A 19,981-nucleotide genomic window follows, 5' to 3' on the forward strand; every position below is an offset into this window, starting at 1 on the left:
TCTTATTTACAGCTAAGCAAGGTCTCTTTTTGGATACTTTGGATGCTCAACGTTTACAAAAGATACGAGAATTAGAAACCGTTGAAATCAAAGAAGAAGTGGAGAAGGAAGTGGTTCATCAAAAACCTGTATTTTTAACGCCATTGAATAACCTGGATCATTTGAAGGAAGGCGAACATGCTCATTTAGAATGTCGCGTCGAACCGATCAACGATCCAAATTTGAAGATCGAATGGTATTTTTAAAAATATTTATTATTGCGCGATTTAATATTATAACATATTAATCTAAACAATATTGTATTCTAGGTTTGTAAACGGAGTTGCCGTAAGGACTGGTCATCGCTTCCGTACCACACACGATTTTGGTTATGTCGCTCTTGATATTTTGTATACTTATCCAGAAGATTCAGGAACTTATATGTGCAAAGCAACGAATTTGGCTGGAGAAGCAGTGAATACGTGCACTATTAAAGTTGGCTGTAAGTACTTTCTTTCAATAATCGTATTTTTTTGAGAAACTTACTTAACGATTTATCTGTTTCCATGATCAGCAAAATCGAATAAACATCATCCACCTGATTTCCATCTCCAGAAAAAATTACTCCACTCAACTTACAAACATAAATTTCCACATATTTCCTCATCTCGACACAAGTTTCATGAAAATTTTAAAAAATCTATTAATACTAATCAAAATACACGAAAGGATTGTTGCTTCGTACCTTGCAAATCCGTCGAACCAAACACATGTAATTGTAAAAAATTTGCTCCCCAACCTAGAATGACATTGCATGATTCTAACAAACATTCTCATATGCGGCGTATTACATTTCGACGATGACAAGAACAAAATTTCTTCAAGTTAGTAGCCTTTCTTATAAAACCAGGAATTTTGAAAATTTGAAACGTTCTAATTGCTGTTAAAGCAAAACAATTAATAGCTTAATAAATTGTGGATAAATTTTGGATTTTTGTACTTTTTTAGCTCGCCGGAGTATACTTTTGGACACACAACATCCAGATGGTCTCGAAAAGATTCGAGAACTTGAAGCTCAAGGTCATCCTGCTCGATTAGAAGTAGAAGAACCTCCATTGACTCCACCGAGATTTGTCTCCGAGCTCAGGGTATTCATTATTACGAAGAATTACGTCAGTAATAAAAAACGACTGTACAAAACGTTAACAAATGGGTTGTTCTTTTTCTAGGGTACTACTGAAGTTTACGAAGGTCAGACAGCTCACTTTGAATGTCAGGTGGAACCACTTCACGATGCCAATCTTCGAATCGAATTCTTCCATAATGGCAAACCATTGCCATCGGCATCTCGTTTCCACATGACCTTTGACTTTGGATATGTGGCATTGGATATCAGTCACACAGTACCCGAAGATGCAGGACAATATTCTGTGAAAGCTATAAATGCCCTTGGACAATGCGTATCTTCCATTGAACTTAAAGTGATACCGCGTGACAATATCATCCTAGATTCTCAACGACCAGAAGGAATGGATAAGATTCGCGAGCTGGAAGCTCAGCAACCATGGAAGAGACCAGATATACCGGAACCACAAACGAGACAACGACCCGTTTTCACGCAACCCTTGCAGAATATCGATGCTATACCCGAAGGCCATACAGCTCACTTCGAATGTAGACTCATACCTGTTGGCGATCCTACTTTAAAAGTGGAATGGTTCAGAAACGAAGTACCCTTAGAAACAAGTACAAGAAAAATTTTCTTAGCTTCGGAATATTATCTCAATTTTTGGTACTACGAATAATTTTTTGATCTATTGCAGGTTCCCGTATCACGAAAGTTCACGATTTTGGATACGTGGCTTTGGATATCACGCATGTCCGCGACGAAGATGAAGGTGTTTACATGTGTCGTGCTTCCAATCCGCTTGGAGAAGCAGTTACTACAGCATCGATGAAAATTAAGAGTTAGTTTTTCTTCCACATTTTATTGTATCTTGAGATTTACAGTTTAATCAGAGATTTAATTATTTATATGTATCTAGCTAAAGCCAGTATTCAATTGGATACCCAACACCCTGAAGCACAACGTAGAATCGCTCAATTAGAAGCTGATAAAGGACCTAGCCGAGCAGAGGAACCAGATAAGGTTTTCGACAAGCCTATCTTTACTCAATTATTAACTGGACCTACAGAACTCTGGGAAGGTCAGCTTGCCAGATATGAATGTAGAGTCGTTCCCGTGGGTGATGCTAGTTTGAGATTTGAGTGGTACATGAATGGAATCGAGTTGAAAATGGGTAGGTTTTTAGATTCTTAGTAAGATGATTAGATTATTTCCGTGGTTGAATTACTGTCCACGGATTCTAATGTCTATTATAAATTACAGGATCTCGTTTCCACGTCAATCATGATTTTGGTTATGTAACATTGGACATATTGAAAGTCATACCAGAAGATTCTGGAGTGTATACTTGTAAAGCTATTAATAAAAGTGGAGAAGCCGTTTCATCGATTTCTCTCAAAGTAAAAGCACGCTCTGCGATCGATGCTCAAAGTATACAACCAGACGCATGGCAGAAGATTCAACTCAAGGAAGCGGAGATGAATAAGGTACCAGAGATGTTTATCGATACAACGCCTCAACAAGCACCGGTATTCACGAAACATCTTGAAAGTTATGATAAATTGGTCGAAGGACAACACGTTTATCTTGAAGCTCAAGTAGAACCCAGAGCTGATCCTAATTTGCGAGTAGAATGGTTTAAAAATGGAATATCTCTACAAACTGGTACAAGATTACGTAGTACTTTTGATTTTGGTTTAGTCACACTATCTATCAATGGTCTAAGACCAGACGATTCAGCCATTTACACCTGTAAAGCTACAAATCTACTTGGAGAAGCTGTGTCTACGTGTAGTTTGAAAATTGTGGATCGCCACTGGCTTCTTGGGGATACTCTTCATCCAGACGCATTACCTAAAATTGATGCTCTTGAACAACCACAAATCAGTACTACTGAACAACCGGAACCCATATACGAAGAACCAGTTTTCATAACACACTTGAACAATGTAGAATGCGTTGAAGGTGATAACGTTCATTTCGAGTGTAATGTAGAACCATCAAAAGATCCAACTATGAAAATTGAATGGTTCATGAATGGGAAACCACTACCAACTGGTGCACGATTTAAGTCGACTTACGATTTTGGATATGTTGCACTCGATATTACACATAGCTACGAAGAGGATTCAGGCATTGTCACGGTTAAGGCAACGAACTCCAAGGGAACAGCACAGACATCGGGTACCCTGAAATGCACCAGCAAACAAAGTATTTACCTGCAGACTCAACATCCGCAAGGTGAAGCTGGATTGGAAAAAGTTAAAGAAGCTGAAGACGCTTACTTATCCAAATATAGGAGACCGGATGATAAACCGGAACATGAATACCCGAAACCGATTTGGACCGTACCTCTTCAACCAGAATTCAAGTTAGGAGAATCTGAACCTCTTCATCTGGAAGGACAAGTTGAACCGAAGGATGATCCTGATCTGAAAATTGAATGGTATTTCAATGGCAAAGCTTTGGAACATGGAGCTCGTTTTAAGATAACCAGCGATTTTGGATTTGTTACGTTGGATCTTACAGATGTTTACGACCGAGATTCTGGTATTTACACTTGTAAAGCATATAACAAGGCTGGAGAAGCGTTTACATCTACGACCGTATATTGCTCGACTAAAGAAAGTATTATCGAAAAATCTCAACATCCAAAAGGTAAGGAAGGTCTGGAAGCTATTCAAGACCTCGAGGAATCTCTGAAACGACAGGAAGGTGCTTTGCCTGAAAGCGAAGAAGGACATCCTCCCGTTTTCACATCACAATTCGAGAACTTGACCAATCTATCGGAAGGTGAAATAGCTCATTTCGAGGCATCGCTTACACCAACGGGCGATCAGACTATGGTGGTTGAATGGTTCTATAATGGAAAATCATTAGAAGCTAGTCATCGTACTAGAACCGTTTACGCTTTCGGTATGGTAGTATTGGAAGTCCTTGGAACTAAAATCGAAGATTCGGGTACTTACTCTTGCAGAGCAACGAATAAATGGGGCAAAGCAGAGATAAGTGTTCAACTTGAATGCGTAGACAAGTCGAAGGGACAAAAACCAAAATTCACCACTCATATACAATCCTTGGAAGGTCTTAAAGATGGACAATCAGTGCACTTCGAATGTACTCTTATTCCCGTTGGTGATCCACATATGAAAGTCGAATGGTTCCACAATGGACAACCACTTAGACACTCTTCTCGTTTCAAGATGGTTTCCGATTTTGGATTCGTCGTTATGGATATTGCTGGAGTTATGTCGCACGACACTGGAGAATACGTATGCAAAGCTAGCAACAAATATGGCGAAGATTATACGAAAGCTACCATTAAATGTTTCGGAAAAAGTGGAGTATATCTGGATTCTCTACAACCTGATTCTCTCGCTAGGATTCGCGAACTTGAAAGCTACGGCGGTGAACAACCGACTACTCCAACTACTCCTGTTGCCGAACCACCCAAATTTATCACACAAATTGCAGACATCACGAAACTCGTCGAAGGACAATCTGCTCATTTCGAAGCCAGACTGACTCCTATTAATGATCCAGACTTGAAAGTTGAATGGTACTATAATGGCAAAAAGCTACCTCACGGTCATCGTTATAGAACTTTCCATGATTTCGGTATCGTCATTCTCGACATACTTTATTGTTACGAAGAAAACTCCGGTGTATACGAATGCAGAGCCTTCAACAAGTACGGCGAAGATACGACTAAAGCGACTTTGAAATGTTTCTCAAAATCCAGTCTTATTTTGGAATCTCAATTACCAAAAGGAATGGAAGGTGGTTTAGAGAAAATCCAAACCCTCGAAGACTCTATGATTCGTACTAAAGATGAGAAAATAGTTGAAGAACGTGGAAAAGCTCCAGTTTTTACTGTACCCTTAAGCAATATCGATGGTCTTCGGGAAGGAGAAAGTGCTCACTTTGAAGCCAGACTTACACCTACAGATGATCCAAGATTAAAGGTAATTAATACTTCAAATATGATTTCTATATAAGGTATAAATATACTTTTTATTATCTAACTTTCCTAATAAATGAAAACTGCGTTTGTAGGTCGAATGGTTCTGGAATGGTAAACCACTTCGAACAGGGTCGCGCTTTCGAACATTCTGTGATTTCGGTTTCGTTATTTTGGAGATCTCACCAATTTACCCTGAAGATTCCGGAGAATATAGTTGTCGAGCAATTAACGATTACGGTGAAGCAGTAACTACTTGTACTATGAAATGCACAGGAAAACGCAGTATAATTCTTGAATCGCAATTGCCAAAAGGCATGGAGAGTACAATTGATAAGATAGCTGAACTCGAAGGTCTTGGAAACGAACCTGGGCAACCTAGTCCCGATGACGATACAGGAAAACCACCAGAATTCATCACTACTCCATCGGATTTAACGCTTGCAGAGAATTCCTTAGCTCATTTCGAATGCAGGCTCGTTCCTATCAACGATTCTAGCATGAGAGTTGAATGGTTCCATAATGGAAAACCTCTTCTAGCTGGTACCAGAGTAAAAACCATTCATGATTTTGGTTTTGTCATTCTGGAAGTAGCCAATTGCTATCAACGAGACTCTGGCCTTTACACATGCAAGGCAACTAATCGTCACGGAGAAGCTACGGTGTCCTGTAAGTTGCAAGTTCGTGGCCGTCAAGGTATTATCTTGGAACCACAATTGCCAAGCAATTTCAAGACTGGTACCGAAAGTATTCAAAAACTAGAAGAGTCCCTCTACAAGAAAGATGAAATCCTGGCGGAAGAGGAAACTCCTAATCCACCGAGATTCATAGTCGAATTAAAAGATATTGAGGTCGAGGAATCTGGTCCAAGTCACTTCGATTGTAGAGTCGAACCGGTCGGTGATCCGACGATGCGCGTCGAGTGGTATCACAATGGTCGACCTTTTGCAACTGGTTCTCGCGTACATCAAATTAATGACTTTGGTTTTATTTCATTGGATATGTCTTATACGTATGCGAGAGACAGTGGTGAATATGTGTGCAGAGCTACGAATAAATGGGGCACTGCGACCACGAAAGCTACCATCACTTGTAAATGTAAATAAAAAATATGTACTTTAATATATAAAACATATTAAGGAGTCGGTAACATTTAAACTTCATACTATCTATTTTCTATTTACAGCTAAGAAAACAATAGATTTCGATTCCCAACTACCATCAGGTATGAGTGGTGAAAAATTAAAGGAGTTAGAACGTGGACCTATCAGTGAACCACCTGTCGAAGAAGCACCACGGGAACCTCCCCGTTTTATTACTCAAATTCAATCGGCTACAGTCGACGAATCAGAACCAGTCAGGTTCGAGTGCCGAGTGGAACCAAAAGATGACCCTAACTTGCGCATCGAATGGTATAGAAACGGAAAGCTTATTCCTGCAGGTCATAGATATAGAACTGTATATGATATGGGCTTCGTATCCATGGACATTTTATACGTTTATCCTGAGGATTCTGGTGAATACGTATGTAAGGCCATCAATGATCTTGGAGAAGATACTACCAAGGCATCTGTGTCTTGCAAAAGTATGTACTTTTTTTTCTATTCATATTTATTTAACGAAATCATCGGGTTTTACAGAATATAATACCTGTATAAATTTTTTCTTCAGAACTTCCAAGTATCATACTTCAGAATCAAGTACCAAAAGGCATGAAGAAATCAGAAGCATTGATGCAAATGGAAGCGACTATTAAAAAATATACGTCCGAAGTTCACTTGACCGAAGATGATCTCTATGATGCCGATAAAAAACAACCACCGCGGTTCGTTACACAAATCCAGGATCAAACGGAACTTGTCGAAATGAACAGCACTAAATTCGAATGTCAATTAGCACCAGTAGGTGATCCAAATATGAAGGTTGAATGGTTCTTCAATGGCAAACCACTTCCACAAAAGAACAGATTTACACCGATATACGACTTCGGTTACGTTGCTATGAACTTTGGTTGGGTATATCCGGAAGATAGCGGAGAGTATCTTTGTAGAGCGACTAACTTATATGGAATGGATGAAACTAGAGCAATAATTCGGACGGCAGGAAAACCTGGTATCATTTACGAATCTCAGTTACCAAAGGGCATGAAAAGTATTGAGAAAATACGAGAAATGGAAGCCGCATGGCAGATGTAAGTTTTCACGAAAATAGAAATATTGTTTACTTCAATAATATTCCATTATATTAAATACCGATTGTTTTCTTCTCGTAGTGTTCCTGAAGAGGAGGGCGAAGAAGAAAAAGTACGTGCAGCACCAGTGTTTGTAAGCAAACCAGAACCAGTTACCGTTGAAGAAGGTGATTGGTCCAGGTTTTGTTGTCGCGTTACAGGTCATCCAAGACCACGAGTTATGTGGATACTCAATGGACACACCGTCGTTAATGTATGCGTTTTTTTTTTTGTTATCTTTGTCAATTGGTTAGATCGCGTTATGATATTCTGGTCAAGCTGTATACGGTGTTAATATCCTGTTGCAGGGTTCGCGTTATAAATTAACCTACGACGGCATGTATCATCTGGATATACCGAAGACTAGACAGTACGATCATGGAAAGGTCGAAGTAATCGCAAGAAGTTCCGTTGGAGAATCACGTACGGAAACTTTCTTAACGGTTAAACAGCGAAGCGACGACTATCGTGGAGTATTGAAGAATTCACCTAGACGTAAGTTGCCCTCTAAGTGGAAACACTTACAAATATGCGAAATTGCATTCTTTGTCTTATCAGTATTTATATGATAACTTTACTTTATTTTTCTTTACGATTTAAACGTTTGTCCAAGGAAGCTTTCGACAAAGAGTGCAAATAGCAAACTAAACAATACTTAGCATATCGAACAATAATACAACACGCAAATGCAATAGATGCATCGTTAAACCTTGCACACGATCAATAAAAAATGATCGTAACAAAGAGGTACAATGCGTACAATCGCAACACAGTACATAAATATATCGATACGACACATACATTTCTCTCTCAATAGAGCACAAAAGACACTTGAGACAATTGGAACACAGTCAAGCCCTAGCTCTGTCCTATTCCCATTCCGATTCATCATATTTCCTAATCTGTATGACAAACCTCGCCACCTTCGCTACCAGCTTCTTCTATTTCTTTGGGCTTTGGAAATCGGACGAGAATTTCGAGCAATGACACCTTCGAATTACGCATAACGCGAAGGATAAACGCAATTCAGGTATGATAAGTCATGGATAGAGCATTCGCATTATTTATTTATTACCACCATACAAATTATGTTTCACGAATGTATGTGATGTTGAACATGGAGAAAAGTATTAAGTATATTTTTCTTTACGTTTTCCATCAATCTTTGTTACACTGGAGAAGACGGCTTTTAGCTCTAATTTAATCATATTTTTTCGATTATTACGTAAATTTATTTACGTTTTATTTATATATTTGCATATTTTGGCAAAATATTTTTTCTAATCATGTTTAACCAGAGCTCCGTATTCCTCAGTGTGTTCTACTGTCGTGTTCTCTCTAATTTCATTTTTATTATTTTAGATTTAGTTCTATGCTCACATGTGTTTATTTTTACTTTGCTAAAATTGATTCCTCTTTGGTCCATTTCCTCAAACTATCTAATAACGTTAAATTCAAATCCATTTTTCTTTCTCTACATGTTCTTATTACGTGTCTCAATAATGTGTTCAATGAATGGTGGTACGAATTATATATCAAGTAATATTTAATTAACGAAAATTGCACTTTCACTTTCCATGATACGCCTTTGGGATATCGAGGTCACGAAACCTTCACTTAATACGAAGGATACAGAATGATCGATTTAAGTGTACGATATTATTGACGTTATTAAGAATGCAAAAAAGAAAAAAAAAAGAAAGAAAAAAGAAAAGAAAAAAGAAAGAAAGGTTTTGCTCAAATTGTGTTAACCATATATTCTAACTTGAATGAACTTTTGGATGTCCACCTCTGTCTCCGATTATTTCAAATTTGAGATATTTGTTTCCTACTACATTGGAGACATAGAAATGTGTTGCATCGCCAATGAAGTACTGTGTCGTATTTATTTTGATTTTCTCGAGAAACCCAATGAATTTCTCGTAGAGATACAACGTTATTTGATGATAAAAAATAACTATGTTCAGAAATCTTCAACGAACAACGATAAACTAACTTCATCATCGCTATCCGAGTCTTAGATTAAACCAAAGAATGCGTTGTATCTACGAGGGTTATCGTTACCTTAACGAGACGAAGCTACAATTATTTAATCGGTATACGTTGTCGTTTTTGCGACAACGTAAGAACGAAGATCTAACCTATTTCTTTCCTAGCTTGGTACGATTATGGGCTAACCCAATACCAGTCGGAGAGACAGAACACAGAACTTGAGCGTGTATTCGAAGAACGTCATCAAACCGTTTCTCAAGGCATTGAGATTGCAACCGAACATCTTGGGCAAAAGGTCTTTAAAGAGCCTGAAGCTGAATGGCAGAAATCGGTAAAGAGCAAAAAGAACGAGGACTACTATCAAAAGTTGATGAGCTTAGAGGAGGAGCAAGTATTGAAAGAATCTAGATTGAGGGAAACTTCTCATCAGTTCGCCATTCCTGGTGACAAAGTGGTATCTCATTCCATGGCTAAAGGAATGGCTCAGAAGTATCAGGAAAGTCTGTAAGTATTATTGGAAGTTCTTCGTCAAATTCCTTGACATGTTTTTTTTCAGAAGTTTCTAACAATGGAATGAACATTTTTTATTACTTTAGTGAAACGCAAGATACGAAAATACAAGAAACAACTCAAGCACCAGTACCACAACCTAAATTTGCGAAAAAGCCGCATGTAACTGAGGTTGATATCGACACTGAGCGTTTAAAGGGCACAGGAAGACTTCCCCCGGAACCTTCTGAATCCTTGGTTCATGGACGGGAAGTTCACGTGGCAAAACAAAAACAGACCCAGAAAGAGGTAAAGGGTGATTTAGAAATTACAAGGAAAATAACAGCTACTGAAACGACGGAAGTCGAGCACAAAGCTAAGACTCAAGAACGCGTGGTCCAAGGACAAGTGAAACCGGCGAAACCGCCAGTTTTCACGAAAAAGATTCAACCATGCAGGGCCTTTGAACAAGAACAAGCGAGATTCGAGGTTGAATTTGACGGAGATCCGTTACCAATCATAAAATGGTACAGAGAGGACTTCCCGATCCAGAACTCGCCCGATCTTCAAATCTACACGTTCAGCACCAAATCGGTTTTGATTATTCGTCAGGTCTTTATGGAAGATTCTGCAGTATTTTCCGTTATCGCTGAAAATCGTGGAGGCAAAGCTAAATGCAGTGCCAATCTTGTTGTCGAAGAACGTAGAAGACAACCTGGAAGAGGTGGAGTTGTACCACCTAGTTTTCTATCTACTATACAAAATACTTCGGTAACAACTGGACAATTGGCCCGATTTGATGCTAAGGTTACTGGCACCAAACCTCTAGACGTTTACTGGCTGAAGGTTATTATCAGTAACTTATTTTTAATCATTTTTTTATATATAAAAAAAAACAATATAATTATTTAATATCTTTTTCAGAACGGCAAGAAAGTGACGGCTGATATTCGATACAAAACTTTGGAAGAGGATAACATTTACACTCTTCTTATTTTGGAGACTATACCAGACGATTCAGGTAAATACGAATGCGTTGCTATCAACAGTGCCGGTGAGGCACGTTGCGATGCCGAATGTATGGTTCGTGGACCACAGTCGCCAACAAAAACCACAAAACCAACAACGCCTGGTGTAGAGAAGGCACCTTCTGTCCTAGAACCTCTTAAAGATCAGACAATTAAAGAAGGAACATCCGTAGCGTTCGCTTGCAAAATAACAGGAAAGCCTGTTCCCACTATTCAGTGGAAGAAAGGCGACAAGGTAAATTCAAGTAAAATAAATATAATTTTTCCAGAATTTTAGAAGGACATTCGAATGTATATTTTGACATCTATAGGTCATCAAACCATCAAAGTATTTCCAAATGCAAAAAGATGGTGATCTTTGTACTTTGAAAATCACAGAAGCCTTTCCTGAGGACGAAGGTGTTTATAAATGTATTGCCAAAAATCCTGCCGGTGATGTTACTACTTCAGCAAATTTGAGAGTTCTTGGTAAGATCAGTGAACAAGGAATGAATAAAATTTAAACGAATAATAAAATATGAAAAATTTTTAATTAAACATACATATATATATATACATATATAAATATAAATATATATATATATATTTCGTTTAGCTCCAGATACGGTTGATGTTTTGCCAAAATTATCGCCGCTGAAAGATCAAATCGTTTCGGAGGGACAACCAGCACAATTTAAAACTCAGGTTACTCCAGCAAAACCAAAGCCAACGATTCAATGGTACAGGGAAGGTGCCCTTATACCTCAGTCGCCCGATTTTCAGGTAAGATTTATTGAGACAACTATTCAGCTTTTATTTTCTACTAGATCATCAATTATTTTCGAATAAATAGGCTAATGAAAAAACATTGTTACATTTCCAGATGATTCACGAGGGCAATAATGCTGTACTGTTAATTGCAACAACTTACGAAGAAGACACTGGCACTTTCAGCTGTAGAGCTACGACCTCAGCCGGTACCGTAGAAACCTCTGCGAAACTCATCGTCAAAAGTAAGAACTGAAAAAAAGTACAAATTCAATTGCTAACACGAAACGCGATTGGATTGACGAAAACGTACCTCTAGAGAACTGCCAAAGAAATCCATATGACAAATGAGATGATAAAATCGCAGTATTGCGTGATTAAACTTTGATAAAATATATTCATATAGGATTTTATCCTCTCGGTTGATCGTGCTATTGTCTTAAATGCAATATGGATTTCTATGTGCGTCACGGTCCATGAAATGGTATCGTGCGTATATTTATTTTTTCGCTTTTTACTGCGTTATTCTAAAATCATATAACCCATTTTCCTCTTGAACCCTCTACACGACTCCATAAATACTCTTCTCATCCCTCATCCACTTAATTAAAATTCTCGCACAATCCGGGGAGTTCATACTAACTCGTCGTGTTTGAAAGTAGACGAGCGAGTGAAACGAGCTAAGCGGCAAACGATTAAAATGGAGGTTGGAATGAATTGTTTATCTTTTTTTTTATTTTTATTTTTTTCTATTTTCTTTCTGAAGTCTGATCAATTGAAAACAGAAGAAAGAAAAGAAAAAAACGGAAAATTGTTTTTACGAAGGTATCGCGAAGATGGTGCTTAGAAAAAGAGTGAGACGAAATGTGCAAAGGATTGTAGGAAAGTATTCCACATATTTTGATTTTTTTTTTAACAGGACGAACGTAGGGTGAAAACAGGTGTTGATTAACGAGCGAGACGCTCCCTACGTACGTCTTCGTGTCCGATTTAAAAAAAAAAGAAAATGAAACAAAAAAATGAAAAGAAAGATTACTTGTACAGGTGGTGCTTCGAACTGTCGATAGATTGATAAAATCTAAATAATATACTTTGTAAATATGAAACATGATAAATATACAGAGAAAGATGAAAGGAAGCAAAAAGATCAGAAGAATGGAAAAGAAAATATATGTCAAGTAACGTCGAAAGTACGTCGATGAATTATAATAAACTCGTTTACTCGTTCGATGTAGCATCTTGTCAATGTTTCTCGTTTTAGATACACATAATGTTAGAAGATAATTATACGTATATAGACATAGAAATGTGTAAATCGTTTTTTTGTTCGTGCGATAAACATCACTAAGCAAGAACAACTACAGTCGCGCTAATGATGAAAACCCCGCCCAACCCCCACAAAAAAGAACAAAAAAAAGAATTAAAAGCGTTTCTCTATGCACTCCGTTGTCAAGTTATTAGCTAACATTTTACTAATCGATTATTTATTATTGTACAATGGAAAAGTCTAATAAAAACGAATTGAAAATACGTCCACGTCTGGTTTGTTATCGATTCGGCGGACGTTGCCGCTAGACCAATATATAAATTAATTAAGGAAATTAACGCGATTAAGAGAGCGATAAAGCGCATTTTAATCAGAGAAAGGAAAGAAAAGATAAAGCTAAACGGTGCGTTTTTTCGTCGTGTATATGCACGAAATATAACATAAGTGGGGGGGGGGGGGAAAGCAGGCGTGGTACGCGGACCGTAAGAAAAATAAATAGGGGAGGAAATAGAATAGAAACAACATAATTTAGTTCCAATAGATAATTCCAGTTTATCGTATCTTATGACAGGTTAAAGAAAATTATTTTATTTCGAAGAATAGCTTGTAAAATTGTTCGTAAGATTTTCTAGGATTATTCGAATCGTGAAAATGTACCGCCATTTTGGAGCGTTTGTTTGACGAGAATTTTAACATTCTAAGTGTCGGCTTTCCCCCCGCAGCTAGTTTAACGAGCGTGAAGAGAGCTCGTCTTAAGATAAAACATATTTTCTTCGCTAGTTTCTGCTCTTTCGGTCGTTTCAAAAAGAGAGGCAAGCGAACACGTCAGTGCCGTGTGCACACCCTCCTAGGCCCTCTTCTTCGGCTATTTCTGACCACGTGACGTGTATTACATTACCTAACTATATTTGGCGACCGGTACGAAACTCTACGAAGACTCCGTAAATTCATGAGAGCTTTCCACAAGCACTCGTCTGCTTTTTTTCTCTAACATATCTTTAACCGATTATACCTCTGACTTGGCTACGTCTAGCCAAATCATATTTCTATCTTCTATTAGCTATGAATCGCCGATCTTTTCAAAAAATACCTTGCGAAGGCTATATTACGCATTCAATGGTATACGAGTATTTCAACTGGATATGTAATCCGTTCGTCTTGCGTTTCAATGCTTGGAATATTAGCCGGATATAACGCATTGCCATGTACCGTGAATGGAACGACATCGTTCTCTTTCACATTCCTTCATGCAACGTTCCATTTTTTATTCTAAAAAAAAGAAAAAAGAAAAAGAAAGAAATATCTGAAGAGAATTTTCTCGAACGATCAATTTCATCGACGAATTTCTAATGTATCGCAAGAAAAAGCTACAAAGCTGTAAATATTTTCAAATTAATGCGGGCCAGAATTCGAAAAAGGAAAGTCGAAATTTTTCTACCGACGACCTTGAAACGGCAACCACCTGAAAAACAAAATACGTGCCAAGATTCTGTATTCGCCAACATAAAAAAGTAGTAACAACTCGATGATGAATCATCTCATCGAGGGCTTTATTTTCTTCATCTTCGTGTCTTCGTGTCTTCGATCTCCAAGCACCATCGGCAATGAACGCGCTATGGGAGGGAGCAGGTCGACGAAGCAGACTATTTCGGCTCTACCAGCTGTCAGTGATTCAACGTAGCCAGAAATAATACGGGAGAGCGCGTGTCAGCGTACTCTCGAATGCGGGAGCGAATTATTTCTGGTTAGACATCAGTACGCATTCGAGGAATCCCTCTTTGCCCACGTCGAGGAGGTCCTTAGATGATATTATTACTCGTATTTTCGAGAACCTCTTGACGAGTATATAAGAGAAATCAATTCGATCTAAAGCGTATACTACTTTTCCAATATTATAATTCGGCAAATTCGTTATAAATGTAATTTAATAATTCGAATAAAAAATAATTATTAAAAGAATGATTAATAGATTAAAACAGAAAAACATGATGATCTCATAAAACAGAAAGTTTTAAGTGGGTGTTGAGACAAGGATAACAGGGTCAGGGACAACGACGCACAGCTAGACGTTAACTGCTGACTTTATTTTTATTTTTATACATGACCACTCCAATCGTAAATGATTCATCCAATAAATATCATGTGTCACACAGTTGAATATAGTAGATCACTGCCCCCGTTCACGCAATTCGCGAAACGAAGCGCATTAGACGCGCCTCATTGTTTGATCGCTTTAACAATAATATATCAAACAATGTTTTTTGAAAAAAAAGAAATATAAAATGATCAGCACCAACCATGTATATTAAGATCTTCTGAAGAAAGAACGATTCGTCACCTTTTATGCGAACAACAAAATAATAAGATAAATTGTGATCACTTTTATATATTATTTCGTAGCACCACGTTGTATAAGAGTACGAAATTCGTCTCAAAATCAATGCACTATCTTCGCAACGATTCGTCACGAAACAAAGACAGATGTGTCCATTTCAATTACGGCCGCACTTCGATCAAACCAAGTATGAAAAAAAAGAAATAAATAACAGAATATGTGATTCGATCGAATGCGGCCGAAGCTGTCAAAACTGTCACAACTGTTTTTCTTTCACTTTTAGACACAATACACTCTTTAATGTTATTAACGAAGCACAATTTTAAATATATACACAGAGAACACTTTGGAAAAGAATCGAAAAGAATTTAAAAGCATATATAACGCGAGCGTGAGAAGAATAGGCATTAAAAATCGTTATTCTTATTCTTCTTATCCTAGCAAGTGTTCTTACGCTTCTTCATCTTCGCCTTCCAGTAGATGACTATTAAGGGTAGCCTAATGTTGGAAGCAGAGGTGTGCGTAAGACGTCATCGTACGTCGGGTCTCCCCACTACTATTTCTCAGATTTGTCCAACCTTCGGATCTTGCAAACATCGCTTATGCATCATGACTACCTCCCACCACTTTCACTTCTGTCAATTTTATTTCTTCGTTGTTACCAAAGAAACATAATCTTCTGGTTCCTTATTTTCCCTTCTCCTATTCCTTCTTGCCTTCCTTTTAGAATGCTGCATCATCTTATTTTATCGTTTTTACCTGTAGATCAATGGTGTACAAAACTTGTTTGAAGTATTTTAATTAAAATCTGGTGGTCGAAGGTCGACATTTTGGCAATTTGCCTTGATTTCTTTCTCTCTCACTCTCTTCCTCTCTCTCTCTCTCTCTCTCTCTCTCTCTCTCTCTCTCTCTTGCGTACTTAATTTGGCTCAATACCTTGTTCCTAGTGCCCAAAATTACAATGCATGATTTTTTGAATGTATTCGTTCTTTTATCTACATGTTAATTTGAGAACACATAACGTTACAAAATATTATACTGCATCGGAATGATTTCATCGTTAGCCAAAATTTTTCGTTTATATTCCGTTTTTATATGCTTTGTGTTATTAAATAAAGCTTCGACGCATAATAAAAATATTGTTATTTAAAGCTATGATTAATAGTACAAATTTTTTATTGAAAATGCATCATTGTCCTAAGAGTGTTGAATCTTCAAAGGTTTATTCGAACACAATCATGAATTGACTCTGACCTTTCAGAACGGAAAGGGACTTATTACGAGATCCCTGCCGAATCAAGCCCAGGTTTAAAAGTTGGAGAAAAAATTTTTGATGGTCTAGAAAAAGGGAAGGATGTAATATTGGAACCATTGCTTCTGGATGAAGAGGGCTTACCTCTTCAACCCGGAGATGAATCATTACCTTGGCGAAGAGGTCGAGTAAGCCATCGACCTCGACCTACGAATGTTACTCCCTGGAGGAGAGAGAAACCAAAATCGAGAGATGTATCATTGGACAAATTAGAATCGGTTGAAAGTAAACAAAAACCTTGGACGGAGGAACAAATCGTCTTGAAAAAGACTCCTCAAGTAACGCGTGACATTCCGAAAGAAAAATTGGAACAAGTTGAACTCAAGTCTACAAAGATTGATAAAAAAGAGATAAGACGACCTAGTCAGGAAACGATAACATTGAAACCAGTAACCAAAGATGTAACGTTAGTAAAGAAAGAAATCTCTGACACTTCATACGTCGATGAAGTTTCAAAAGATGTGTACATTGAGGAAGAGGACGCTAAACGTTTAAAACTATTGCGTAGAGTGGATGAATCGGTTCTCAGGAAAGATGAAGAAAGACCTAAACCATGGACCGAAGAAAAAATTAGTCTTAAAAAAAGTGAACCTGTTAAAAAACCAATTTTGAAGGAAACGATTGAAATCGAATTAAAGCCAGCTAAAACGGAAAAGAAAGTTACGAAGAAAGATGAAAAAGTCGAGTACGTAGAACAAGAAGACACCACACTTCTAGATGTATCTAAGATATCCGAAGAAAAGAGGATTACGAAAGAAAAAATTGTTACTGAAAAAATAGAACAACTTAAACCTTGGACGGAAGAAAAAGTCACTTTAAAGAAAGCTAAGGTCGAAAGAAAAACGTTAATTAAAGAAACACCAGAAACGGTAGAACTTAAACCGACTAAATCTGTTAAAACGGAAGTGCAGAAATCAACACTCGAAGAAGTTGATCTCAAGCCAGTCACTAAAACGACTATGGAAATATCTAAGGAAGACATTCGAAAGGATGAATATCATGATGAAGAGAGCATTAAATTACTTCGTATATCTACCGATGTAAAAGAAACAAAAAAAATAGATAAGGAAGAAATTGAAGCTAAACCTTGGACCGAAGAGAAAATCACGTTGAAAAAAGCAAGACCGGATAAAAAAGATATTCCTAAAGAGGAAGTCGAAAAGGTCGATTTAAAGTCTTCAAAAAAAGAAACGATTGATACCAAAAAACCGAGCGTAAAAGATAAAACAATCGAAAAGAAATTAGCATCAGAGGAAACTAGTCCTTATACCGAGGGAGAAGATACAACAAGATTGATTGTCACTTCTGAAATGGAAATTAGTGAATCTAAAATTAAGAAGATCGATAAAATACCTCAGGTAGCCGAAACAAAACCTTGGACGGAAGAAAAGGTAACGTTAAAGAAGACAAAGGTAGACAAAAAAGAAGTGACAAAAGAAACTCTCGAAGATGTTTCATTAAAATCGGTAAAACCAGAAAAAAAGGAAACGACAAAGAAAATCACGAAAACGATAGAATTACAGACGGTCGAAGACAAATCTACAGAATATGTTGAAGAGCAGGAAGACAGTAAATTTTTAAATATTCAAAAAGATACAACGGTAGAACAACATAAAATTGAAGAAGCTGTACCGTGGTTAAGGGGCATTAAAAAACAAAAAGAGAAGATGCCCTTCCAGGAAAAAGAAGATATAACTACTCTCCAAATTAACAGAGATGTAGAAACTGTAAAGAAGGAAGTTAAGGAAGAAACGCCAGTACCATGGATAAAAGGAAAGAAACCATTAGACAAAGCACCTTACGTTGAAGAAGAAGATCATACTAAAACAACAATTGATAAAATACAAAAAACTGAACAGGTAATTCAAAAAGAGATGCCTGTTCCATGGATTCGAGGTAAAAAACCAAAGACGGAAGATCTATCCAAAAAGCAGGAAATTCCTAGCGAGCAAATATCTCAAACTCCTTGGCTACATGATAAAAAATTGAGTCGTACAATAACAAAGGAAAAGGAAGAGGAGGAAGAAAAAGTACAGGAGGAAGTAATATTAAAACCTATTATGCGAGAAAAACTAGAAGAAAAAGAGGAAGAAAAGAAACAGCCACGAAAGAAAACAGAAATTACCATGCCAGTTAAACTTGAGGAAACTTTGGAGGAAGTTCCTCTGGATTCTTCTAGTGCGCCTTGGCGTCGTGCAGGAAAAATAAAACCTTCTCCTGTGCCGGAATTACCAGCAACCGAACAGATACTTTCAAAAGTAGAAGAAACAAAGCAAATAACTACAAAAGATGGACAGATAATTGAAGATTTTAGAACGTTAAGTTTAAAACCTACTAGACGTGGTAGCAGACCACTAGAACAAGGGGAAATAGAAAAACCAACACTTAAGCCTGTCGCCCCAATTCCACAAGAGTTATTGAAACCAGAAAGATTGGAACAGCTTGTAAATGGAGAAAAAATTGAAGAAAAGACAGAACTTCCTTGGAGGCGCGGAAGAAAACCTTCGACTAAAATAATACCAGAAAGTAAACTTGAAATTGAAATTCCATCTGAACTTATTCCTAAAGAGGAAGACAAAGAAATATTAAAAACTGAAGTCAAAAAGCTAATTGAAGAGACACCAGATCAGACAAAGATTACATTGGTTAAGGAACAAAAAGTAACAGAAGATAAGAAATCTGAGGAAGCGACACTTAAACCTGCCAAACGAATTCCAAAAGAACAGAAAACAAGAGAAGAGATAATCTCTAAACCTATAGATAGAAAGAAATCAAAAGAAGATATACCAGCAGAAGTTAAACTTAAACCTATTAAGAAGGAAAAGGTTCCAGAAGAGATTAAACCAGAGGAAATTAAACTTAAACCAGTCAGGAAGGAAAAGGTTCCAGAGGAGATTAAACCAGAGGAAGTTAAATTGAAACCTGTGAGACGGATTTCCAAAGAAGAAGAAAGAAAAGAAGAAGTGACTTTGAAGCCTATAGAAAAGAAGAAACCAGGAGTAGAGGTACCAGAAGAAATTAAACTTAAACCTGTCAGGAAGGAAAAGATTCCAGAGGAGGTTAAACCAGAGGAAGTGACATTGAAACCTGTAAAACGAATTTCTAAAGAAGAAGAAAGAAAAGAAGAAGTAACTTTAAAGCCTATAGAAAAGAAGAAACCAGAAGTAGAGTTACCAGAAGAAATTAAACTGAAACCTGTCAGGAAGGAAAAGATTCCAGAGGAAGTTAAACCAGAAGAAGTGACATTGAAACCTGTAAAACGAATTTCTAAAGAAGAAGAAAGAAAAGAAGAAGTAACTTTGAAACCTATAGAAAGGAAGAAACCGGAAGTAGAGGTACCAGAAGAAATTAAACTTAAACCTGTCAGAAAGGAAAAGATTCCAGAGGAGGTTAAACCAGAAGAAGTGGCATTGAAACCTGTAAAACGAATTTCTAAAGAAGAAGAAAGAAAAGAAGAAGTTACTTTGAAACCTATAGAAAGGAAGAAACCGGAAGTAGAGGTACCAGAAGAAATT

At 37.3% G+C, this 19,981-nt stretch overlaps 1 protein-coding gene across 6 annotated transcripts in view; it reads left to right on the forward strand.

The window, feature by feature from the left end:
• LOC122634087 (titin) overlaps window positions 1-19,981 on the forward strand; it is a 120,648-nt gene that overhangs the window by 57,438 nt on the left and 43,229 nt on the right. For all 6 annotated transcript variants that reach the window (XM_043822669.1, XM_043822670.1, XM_043822671.1 and 3 more), the window contains 18 exons: window positions 13-235; window positions 309-481; window positions 988-1,127; window positions 1,209-1,725; window positions 1,803-1,946; window positions 2,025-2,279; window positions 2,369-5,070; window positions 5,162-6,164; window positions 6,253-6,651; window positions 6,738-7,257; window positions 7,339-7,510; window positions 7,605-7,791; window positions 9,453-9,792; window positions 9,885-10,623; window positions 10,702-11,040; window positions 11,117-11,273; window positions 11,401-11,567; window positions 11,668-11,797. In XM_043822669.1, the coding sequence (XP_043678604.1) occupies window positions 13-235; window positions 309-481; window positions 988-1,127; window positions 1,209-1,725; window positions 1,803-1,946; window positions 2,025-2,279; window positions 2,369-5,070; window positions 5,162-6,164; window positions 6,253-6,651; window positions 6,738-7,257; window positions 7,339-7,510; window positions 7,605-7,791; window positions 9,453-9,792; window positions 9,885-10,623; window positions 10,702-11,040; window positions 11,117-11,273; window positions 11,401-11,567; window positions 11,668-11,797 (8,307 nt within the window). The remainder of the gene's footprint in view (window positions 1-12; window positions 236-308; window positions 482-987; window positions 1,128-1,208; window positions 1,726-1,802; window positions 1,947-2,024; window positions 2,280-2,368; window positions 5,071-5,161; window positions 6,165-6,252; window positions 6,652-6,737; window positions 7,258-7,338; window positions 7,511-7,604; window positions 7,792-9,452; window positions 9,793-9,884; window positions 10,624-10,701; window positions 11,041-11,116; window positions 11,274-11,400; window positions 11,568-11,667; window positions 11,798-19,981) is intronic.

The sequence above is a fragment of the Vespula pensylvanica genome, chromosome 14, assembly GCF_014466175.1.
Source record: "Vespula pensylvanica isolate Volc-1 chromosome 14, ASM1446617v1, whole genome shotgun sequence".
Taxonomy (NCBI): domain Eukaryota; kingdom Metazoa; phylum Arthropoda; class Insecta; order Hymenoptera; family Vespidae; genus Vespula; species Vespula pensylvanica.